Source organism: Manis pentadactyla, chromosome 1 (genome assembly GCF_030020395.1).
Source record: "Manis pentadactyla isolate mManPen7 chromosome 1, mManPen7.hap1, whole genome shotgun sequence".
NCBI lineage: Eukaryota > Metazoa > Chordata > Mammalia > Pholidota > Manidae > Manis > Manis pentadactyla.
This window is the reverse complement of record NC_080019.1, coordinates 111,124,165-111,134,501: the sequence shown is the minus strand read 5'-3', so window position 1 is coordinate 111,134,501 and position 10,337 is coordinate 111,124,165. Positions and strand designations below refer to the sequence as shown.

At 35.6% G+C, this 10,337-nt stretch overlaps 1 protein-coding gene and 1 long non-coding RNA gene across 4 annotated transcripts in view; one reads left to right on the top strand and one right to left on the bottom strand.

The window, feature by feature from the left end:
- Positions 1 to 6,225, bottom strand: part of TTC14 (tetratricopeptide repeat domain 14) — a 9,772-nt gene extending 3,547 nt beyond the window's left edge. For both annotated transcript variants that reach the window (XR_008997024.1, XM_036926713.2), the window contains exons 1-9: positions 5,890 to 6,225; positions 5,305 to 5,429; positions 4,997 to 5,196; positions 3,963 to 4,047; positions 3,680 to 3,809; positions 3,216 to 3,371; positions 2,718 to 2,789; positions 2,201 to 2,320; positions 1,974 to 2,096 (exon numbers count right to left, since the gene is read on the bottom strand). Coding sequence is in view for 1 of the 2 variants with exons in the window: in XM_036926713.2 (XP_036782608.2) it covers positions 1,974 to 2,096; positions 2,201 to 2,320; positions 2,718 to 2,789; positions 3,216 to 3,371; positions 3,680 to 3,809; positions 3,963 to 4,047; positions 4,997 to 5,196; positions 5,305 to 5,429; positions 5,890 to 6,050 (1,172 nt within the window). In the remaining variant the exon portion in view is untranslated. The remainder of the gene's footprint in view (positions 1 to 1,973; positions 2,097 to 2,200; positions 2,321 to 2,717; positions 2,790 to 3,215; positions 3,372 to 3,679; positions 3,810 to 3,962; positions 4,048 to 4,996; positions 5,197 to 5,304; positions 5,430 to 5,889) is intronic.
- The window catches only part of LOC118932877 (uncharacterized), a 28,223-nt gene continuing 24,082 nt past the window's right edge, over positions 6,197 to 10,337 (top strand). Inside the window, exons 1-2 of one of the 2 annotated variants that reach the window (XR_005032936.2) lie at positions 6,197 to 6,332; positions 8,382 to 8,477. This is a non-coding gene — a long non-coding RNA (uncharacterized LOC118932877). The other variant, XR_008997025.1, reaches the window with a different exon arrangement.

The window sequence follows — 10,337 nt, the reverse complement described above, 5'->3', positions numbered from 1 at the left end:
AACAACAAAAAGTCCTCAAATATGCATACAGGTCAGAGGCTTATATTAGAGAACCAATTAGGGGAAAACATGTTTAACAAATTATTTTCCAAACTGAACAATGCCTAAGTCATATACCTCTTACTGCTATTCTTTGGTAAAAAGACCAAATAAAATTACATAAAACAAAACAAAACAAAACAAAAAACACATACAGAAAACAGATTGGTGGTTGCCAGAGTGGAGACAGGCAGTGGGTGAAATGGGTGAAGATGGTCAAAAGGTAGAAAAAGAAACTTCTAGTTATGAGATAAATTAGATCCTGGGGATCTAATATACAGCATGGTGGTACAGTAAGTAATACTGTATACATTTGAAAGTTGCTAAGAGAGCCAATTTAAAAAGTTTTCACCACAAGAAAAAAAACTGTTAACTATGTGTAATGATGGATAATAAGCCAACTTATTGTGGTCATCATTTGGCAATATATGCATATATTGAATCATGTTGTATATCAGAAACTAACAACATTATGTTAATTATATCTCAAAACAACAGTAACAAAGATAGGAATCCATTATTGGTAACCAAGCCATTCTGTAGGTCCGGCACTGGCAGTTTAGTATCATACATGAAAGCACATGATCAGTTGATGTCTGTAAATTTAGTGTAATCTTGAGCTTTAGTGTAGAATTATGTAGTCTGGCGTCTCCCACTTTATGAGAAATCTCCTTTTTACAGGAAAACTTTCCCAGAAAATTCATTGTTAAAAATTGGAAATATCAACACATACAGGCTTATCACAACCAACCTGTAGGCAGGATAATTATTAAATGATGCTCACAAGTCTATGTTGTGAAAAATATGATTTAGAAAGTTTGGATGTAGAGTAGTGAAAGAAATTTGCAAAATATTTCCAGTTTTTAGAAACTAGGGAAAAGCAATTACAGTAAAACAAAAAGAACCAATGGCTTCAATTTTTCATTTTTGTGTCAGATTGGATGTGGACCAGAAGAAAATGATCAACATTTCTGGCTTGATTAAACTGGATTGATGGTGTTGCTATTCACTCAGCTAAAAGGTACCAATACACAGGTAATGAGACAACCACATCTTAAGTAGGTACTAGGTAGCTACCTAGTGAGAAAGTTAAAAGTTACTCCAATCATTTGGGCCCAAGTAGAAGTTCCTATAAACTAAAAACAAATACTGAAAACTCATTAATTTGGAATTCTGGAATGATGATACAAACTGGACTGATCATATAAATTCATGAAACAGAAAAGAGATGACTGTATTTTAAAAAATAGTAAAAATATGCTATTAATTATAAATTGCTTTTTAATTATTAAAGCCAGCTGGTATGAAACTATTCATATATAAAGTACTGTTTCTTTGAAATATTTTACATGTATTAAACTGGTCTGTTAACCATTAACTATTTATGATACAACTGCTATGCAAGATTTTACACCAGCATCTCAGGGTGTCACAGGGTTTGCTCTTAATGATTTGCTCTTCTATTTAATCTGAGTTTTGTGAACTTTGCTGGATAGGATAGAGCACTAAGCTAAAAATAACAGCAAAATTTTATTCACAGTTAACTACAGAGCTCTCAATTTATGTTTCTGGCATACTACTAGAATGATGAAATGAATTAAATTCCTCTCGATTACATCAAAAATTTCTAATGCATATCCAGAAAAAGAGTACTTAGCTAATCTCTTTACATATATTTCCATGTAATGAAAATAGATATTCAGTACAATGAATTCAAGACACTAAAATATCTCCATTTATAAAGAACCTCAGTAATAAGGAAAAAGGACTACAAATTTAAAGAGGACCAATTTAAAAAACATTTTCAACCAAAATTGAAACTAAGAGTGTTCTGAATTGAGTTAAAGATGCTGCTTTTTATATTAAGTTATAAGATTTTACAGGAGTTGGTTGAACATTAGATGTCTACTATTAAAACAAAATCTGACACTTACTGCCCTCCTCTTTCTACAAGTGTCTGGCAGAGATATTTTCTTGCATTCCTGTGATTTGGACAGTTTTCTAAAGCAAGCTCAAAATCTTCTATTGCTTTGTTCAGACTTCCTTTTGTTGCATATCTAGAGATATGAAAAAAAATGAGAGGAATTTATCTTGTCAGCTGTTCATAAATTTTGTACCCATTTACTTTGTAAATATTCCTTAAAACCCATTATCTACTTACAATGCTCCCCGAGCTACCAAAGCTTCCACGTTTTGTTTGTCTATTTCTAGAGCCTTATTGTATTCATTCATTGCATCCACGTGGCGTCCAACCTTAAAATAATCAACTCCAATCTTCACACTAAAAAGACATTTGTAAACCATCACAAACATTTCACAGAATATCTAAACAAAATGTTAGCATGGAAAAATTTTTAAAGCAAATCAATTCTGGCTAATATTTAGTCTTAAACAGTTTTGATATACCTAAGAAGCATTCTGCCTTTGAATAATTTCATTAACAAATATTTATGAAATCCAGATATCAATATACTAATTTCTTTTTAAAAAATTAAAAATACTGGCTAAAAAAAAGCTTTTTAAGTTTAAAACATAACGCCATTTGAAACACCTGTAAGAAAAACTAATTTCAATTCATTTATAAACAAATTTGGTATCAGTGATGAAATAAGAATACATCCCTTACCCTAACCTTTTAGACTAGATAATACAATTGTTGAAAGACAAGGTCTTCATACCATTTTAAAGCCCAAGATGCAGACTGTTTCTTTCTTAATGCAGAAGCAAAATCATCTTCAGAGAAATTTTTGCTTTTAAAAGAAAAAGAAGTCAAACCATATAAATTTTTTTTTGTAACTATACTTCATTCTGTCTTACAGGTAAAAACTTAACACTGAAAAAGTAAATCCCAAGCAAGAAATTTGTACTTCATCTATAAAAAATAACTCTTGAACTCTCAGGAAAGGCTATTATTGATAAACAGTATTTTTCTTGAGCATATACACAAGATTCTGATAAATTTTCTGTATCTTCCTCTGCTTGGTCACATAGTACACAACACATCTAACCACTGATAACAGACTCCGTTCCAGAAGGAGATGGGATCACCTAGTTCATTCACCCTTTGGCATACTGGTGCCACCAGGCTTAGGAAGTCAAATTTGTCCCTCAGTTATTAAACTTTTGAGTGTACCATTCACCTCAGCACTTAATAGAATAATATTAATTTACTATACCTTTGCAGGCCTCTCATTAAAGATGGTGGATTAGATTCATCTATTCCTAGCTTTTCTAGAAGGAATTCAACTACTCCTGGATTTACAAATCCCAAGGAACTCTGCATGATATTTTCGTAGGATTCCAAAGAATTGCTATTTAGTTCAACACCTCTCCTTTAAAAAAAAACAAAACAAAAATTTAAAAATGACTAACATAATTAGCATGTCCCATTTCTGTTAAAGAAATAACATTATCCTATGGGGTTTAAATATTCACACCATTTTTGTACACAAAGGTGTGGCAGTATTATAACTGGTTCCTTTTACCAAGTTTGAAGAAATTTAAGGTTTACAAAAATAAAATATGCATATTTTGAAATAAGAAAAATTAAAATTCTACTTTGTTGTCAGACAAAGTTTACTATTTTATAGTTAAGAAACTGTTTTGAAATTTATTTGTTGAAATAATGTGGACAAATTACCTGTAGTGCAAAGGAAGCTCTTCAGAACTAATTACACCTAATTTAATACCAGATAGGTGTGGTGGAAGAGATGAGCTATACAGAGATACTGCAAGCTTTTCATGGTATCTGTCAATATCTTTGATTCCAGCTTAAAAAAATAAGAAAACTAAAATGATTAACAACAAAGTGCAAATTAACATATAAAACATAAATCTTTACACATGCTATTTTCATTAAGTTTTCAAAATAAAAACAAAAATCTGAAGGCTGTGACTTTTGTTAATATGATGAAACCAATCACCTCGAATGATGTCACCTGTTTGGTAATATGATAAAGGATCCCCGTGGTTACTGTGAGAAGGCACATCTCTTAAAGGACAAAGAGCCTGCAAAGAGAAGTATTTTAAAATACCAAACATAACATTCTTTGGTGAGAAATATCTTCTTTTATCCTAGTTGTTCAGTATAAACAACTAATAATTGGCATGAACATTAAAAAAACAACTATCGTCCTGAAGTCTTAATTTAAATAAGGATTTTGATTGTAATTTCTGTGCCCAAACACAATAAAACAAGTTTTCTTGTTCAGTTCAAAAACTGAAATCTCACACAATTTGCAATTCATGTTAGGAACTAAATATAAGTATGGATTATGAAACAAAAAGATATTCTGCACTTGTTACAAATAAAACTAAAATTTGTCCAGAAAGTATGAAATTCCAATGAAAATGAAATGTGAATTCTTGAAATTTATATCTGTTATCCAGTCTGTGCTACCTTATGCGTTTCTTCCCTTTTCATATGCCTTGATAGATAGCAAATATCAACCCCTTAAAGTGACACATTATTTCAAATTCTAGACTATTCATCTTGGGCAAAGTATCTTAAAATGCACAAATCACTTACATTTAAGTATTGTAAATACAGTATAAGTAGGACAGGAATTTGTCCCTAAATTGTCTACATGCAAATATCTAATGCCAAATACTAAATAATTAGGGACATGTTCAGCTAGAAGAAATAAGCTCAGAATATTAATTAGTATCACTATATCCACTAATATCTCTTCCAGCATTGAAAAAAGAACCCCACCTCTGCCAAGCAAAGGGACCAGAAAAACTTAAAACCAGAAAGGGAGGATACTGTGTAACTTATACTGATAATTTTTGAAAAAGAAAAGGTACCGAATTTTTCTTCAATTAAACACATATTTAATTCTCAAAACTACACCACCAGGGTATCCTTAAGCACAACTGACGCAAAGACCTAATTCTTGCATTGACATTGACTATCAAAAACAGAAACAATCAAATAATTGAAAAGTGAGTAACTTACTGTGATTTCTAAGTGGGATATATCTCTCATGATGCCACTGCCTAAACAAATCAACACCATGAAAAATCCAAATTCCCGAATGGAACTAATCCTTCCAATCACTATGTCACCACGCTCAATATCTCGGAAAAACAGCTCTCTCCGATCCATACTAGGTATCTCCATGAACTGCTCTAAGGGTGGCATGACGGCATAATGATCTGAAAAATAATTAACAAAATTACTAACAATAGATTTGTGTTCTGCTTCATCTGAAGTGCTGTTAAATAACCCAAACCACAATAAAAAATGTTTAAGCCTAAACTCACCTTCATTGTCTTCACTAATTTCAGAAGTTGCGGGTGCATCTGATTTCCAGGAAAGTGCAAAAAGCAGATCTGCTTTTTTGGAAATGAATTTTTGTATTTCAATGTTGTCAACTTTCTTCTCTTTTCTTAAAAAAAAAAAAATTTATGAAAACTGGTTTTATGGGCAAAACCTTTTAGTACGTCCAAGCTTCTGCTCACGATTTTGATCACCCAACCGGGTCCATCCCAAACTGCTGGCCATGTCCTCCGAGGAAAAGTTTTAGCCAGGGATTCCCTCTTTTGCCAGCCTGTAAGTGGAAGGCGGGGACACGTAGAAAGTAACGCCCGCAGCTCCAGATATGAAAGCCCAGGGGTTTCTGGCTAAAGAATCCGCGCCTCTGCTAGGCAGTCCAGCCCACTTCCCGCACTGTCCTCACACCAGCAACGTGGGCCCTCCCTCCTCGACCCAGCTCTCCGCACCTGCGCCAAAGTCCCCAACGTGCTCGTGGCCACCGCGCCCCTGCTGGACTCAGCAGCCCGGCTGCGGGAGTGAAGCCCCGAGCAGTGCCCCTCCCCCGTCTCGCAGTGGCGCCACCAGCCCATTACCTGCCCGGTATCTGCTGCTGGGGCGGGGGTCCCCGGGCAGGCTCAGCTGCAGTCCCCAGAAGGCTCCGGAAGTGCGGATTGTCCTGTTGTTCGTTCCGGAGCAGGGAAAGCAATGACGGCCCGTGGTAATTCAGTGACTGCCGCAGAAGGTCCCGGTCCATGGCTAGAAATTGCTGGGCCCAACGATCGGTGGGCTGCTGGGACCCCAGTTCTTTGGTCCCTACTTCAGCCCGGTGGTCCCAGGGGCCGAGGAAGCACCCTGGAAGCTGCTGGGGGCACACATCACAGATACTTCAGAAAATTGCCTCCCGGAAGTGTTCCGGGGTCTCCCCTAGGCGGCGCGACGAAGTCCAGCCTCCGTCTCGCGAAACTCAGCGAGACTACGGAGGCCGGAAGGATTGCGCTGAGCTTTTCTTTAGCTAAGGGCCGTCGGCGACACCGAGGTAGTGTTGTGTGAAGTTTGCTCTTAGATTTCTGTGGTGTTAGTACATTGAAATAGCCTGAGCGCTAATCTAGGATGTATAATAAAACGTCCTCTTGTTTAGTGCGACTCTGCTAAGTGTCAGTGCCAGGTTGAGAATCCCAAACGAGTTGAAAAAGACCTCAATCTGCTGGCTGGTTGAATCACTAGTTTCGGCGTAAGCACTTTAAAAAGGACTGCTCTGGGAGATTTCCTGGTAGGCTAAAGTGCAGCAGAAAAAAAGGACACGTAACATTTATTAAGCACTGTGGTTTTGTTCTCCATCCATACCCCATTCACTGTAAGTAATTTTAGAATTAAAACCAGAATGACTTGAATTCTTAGACATACGCATGTAGACATTCTTTTTTTTTTCCAAAGTGTTTTCTCAAAATGCAGTGCCCATAAGATATGCTGTGCAGTGTTGTGTACACTGAAGTCAATATACTAATGGGTAATCAAAGTCATTTTCAAAGGTAATTGTGACTTAGACTTTTTCTCTCTACTTAATGACTTGAGAACCTAACCCCTGTACCTCATTATATTCTTCATTTTAGAGACTGAGGAAATGGCCAGCGTCAATAAATTTCCCAAGGTCATTCAGCTGGTAAAAGGCTAAAGTTAGGATCTCAACCTGGTTTTAATAGATCTGCACAGGAGAGAGTATTTTTTATTATAAGAAGGCCTAACTTTAGTTTTTTGAGATAATGGGGCTTTATTTCATTATGTTGAAATCTGTACCACTTAAAAATGTGTGGGTTAGTATAGTTGCCTTGAACAAAAATAACTGGAGCCATTATTCTCCCACCTCTACAGTTAGGTGTCTTTGGGAGATCGATTTGCCTTTAACTGTCTCAGCACCTGGATAGATGACCCAGCCCAGAATACAGTGTGTGCCCCTACACTATTTTGTGAATAATTCAGGGAAATATGTAAACATAAGTCCTAGTGTACTGAGGACTGGAAAAAATACAACAAAGAAAAAGACAAATTTGAAAGATAGTAAATTTCATGCCACTATGGGCACTTTGGGAAAAGTTGGTACAATGGTACCAGATTGATTTGTATTAACCTATAACTCATCTGTTATTAGAAAACAGAGCACTGTCACTGAAAGCTGACCCCTAATAGTGAACTATATAGACATTGCAGTAAATGAAATACATGATTTTAGTTAGAGTTGATCTGTTATCAATGATCTAATGTCTTTCGAGAGACTGAGAAGCCCAGTGTCTGAGAACCATATGCCAGACTGTGGCACTTAGTCTGAGAATGCTACCTTGTGAGGCCATTCTTGAGTAGCAGATGCCTTTATTGTTATGGGATTGGTCTACTTTTTTTCTTACTTCCAACACCAGAGTAATCTCCAACCATTCCGTATCTTGAACATCTAAAATTGCTGTGGCATTGTATACGTATAGTAGTGACAGGAAAAATAAACTTCAAGCAGGTGTAATCAAAACTCAGGCTGGGGTTTTCTATCTTGGGCTGGTGCAGCCCTTAAATGGAGATAGTCATAGTAGTTAAGCGCCAGAGCAGTCTTGTTCTTTACTTCTCAAATACTGCTCCACAGAAGGGGATTAAACCTTTTACAATTATAGGTGTATTTGAATCCATTTTTTGCCAGATAGTTACCCTTTGGTTTTGAAGGGGACAGAGCACTAGATCTTTGATGCAGGTCTGGAGGGAGGGGAGAAAAAATGAAATGACTATTTTGCTTCTCATCTTAGAGAAACCAATCCCACATATGGGGCATTTTAAGGTGGGCGTAGAAAGAAAACCTTCTTGCTTTAATTTTTTTGTTTGCTCATTTGACCTTAAAAAAAGTCGTTTGAAAATCTTTTCCAAATAACTTTTCCAGATTAAAGCAGTATGTTTAATTAAGTGAATGTATGGAAAGGAAGAGAAAGCAGGGTATTCAAGACAGTCAGATCTTTCTTGTCAGGATTCTGGACATGTTTTTATTGTGATATTGATCAAGTTCCATTTCTAAGTAAACACATATATACATCTTTTAACAAATACCCTTTAGGCCCTGGAGACATAAAGATGAAAAAACACCTGATTCTTGAGTGGCACAACAATCAATAGAGGAGGAGACATAAGAAGAATTAGATATGGCACAGTGGTAAGTAGTATTGTGTGGACACCTACTAGGTTTCTGCTTAGATCCCCTTTTTTTCCTCAGGGGTGAAAATCTTTTCCAAATAACTTTTCTAGATTAAGCAGTATGTTTAATTAAGTTGGAGTTGATGGGATTAAGACAAAAGAGAAGGAGGCAAGTATGTACATTCAGGAGGAAGGAATATCATTAAAGAAGTAGATATATGAAAAAGCAAGATGCATTCTGGAGACTGCAAGTATAAAATCATGGTAATACATAAGTGTGTTATTTCAGACTATAGATTGATGGGAAGATACTCCATCTCCTGTGCACCTGTGTGTTTACACACACAGACACATACAACAGATTAAATGCCTGTTTTATTTAGCAAAGATCACAAAAATTAGCCAAAGCAATGTAAGCCACTGTATATGGTTTCAGCTGACCTTCTAAACAGTAGAAAGAGTACTGAATATGCAGTAAGATAATTCTAAAGTTAGTTTTTGAACAAATTATTAACCTCTCCATATCTGTTTCTTCATTTTTTAAAGGGCAAAGTAAAAAGAGGCTACTAGTTGGTGGCTTCTTAGTGAATTAGTCAAGATACTTTTGGTTCCAAGCCATAAATTTGGAGAGGCACAAGCAGCATATCTCAAAGATGCCTTTCTTAGGTCCCTCAGGTTTCCCCAAAATAATGTACAGCTGTTAGTGACACTGTATACAAAAGATACAGTCTATCTGGATCTCAGCAACTTGTGTATTACCATATAGGAAGGAGTTAACACAAATAATCTGCGATTATATAAGAAATAAGAAATATTTGTAGAAAGACTCTTCTGGTGTTCCTGTGCTCTGGAGTTAACAATTTCAACACCTCCTCATTCTCTTCTGGTTAATGGCATGTGTTTATCAGGAAAGGGTTGGTAAAACCAAATAGTACCCTAGGAGTATGTTAATACTCCTCCCTTTAATTTTCAGCATCTCTTTTTTTTCTTAAAAAAACCTGCCAACTTTTTTTTTGCTAAAGCCATCCTGAGTAAATTTATGGCTTGGAACCAAAAGTATCTTGACTAATTCACTAAGAAGCCACCAACTAGTAGCCTCTTTTTACTTTGCCCTTTAAAAAATGAAGAAACAGATATGGAGAGGTTAATAATTTGTTCAAAAACTAACTTTAGAATTATCTTACTGCATATTCAGTACTCTTTCTACTGTTTAGAAGGTCAGCTGAAACCAAGCTCCTTAAGGATGTAGTTTGAAAATAAATATGGATGGAACTTATTTTATTTAAAAATTTCTATTGTTATTTTACTATCTAAAGATAGCCTTTAACCTTTTTCCTCTTGGTTTCATTCATAAGCTCATGGCGCAAGAGGTTTAGATTATAGCTTTGCTAGCCATATAGCTTTGTTTCATTCAAAGTCATCCTGAGCTGACTCAAGGAAGAATGAGGAATACTAAATGTAAAGTATGGCTAAATCAGCCAAAATTCCATCCTCATTGTTAAATAAATAGTTCAAACTGTAAGCCTTTCTTATAAGAGTTGGTATATCTTCATTCATCTATCTCTTTGTATGAAAGGATACCACTACTTTCTCTTATTTTTCACATCTCAGACCAATACATCTCAAGAAAAACACTGTCAGTGTACTATTTATCCACTTGAGGGTGCTATAGGATCATTGTGGGTATCAAATTTTCTCCCCATGACCAGAAAACCTACCAACTAAACAAGGATTCAGGGAGGGAGAATTGTGTTCTATTATATAGAGTCATTATAAGATAATGGTGTCTCTAACCTCTTTATTTTTTTAGCTACTAGTAAATATTTTGAGAATATTATTTTAATGTAAATCAGTTCATATCTCATTGTCTAGTATGATT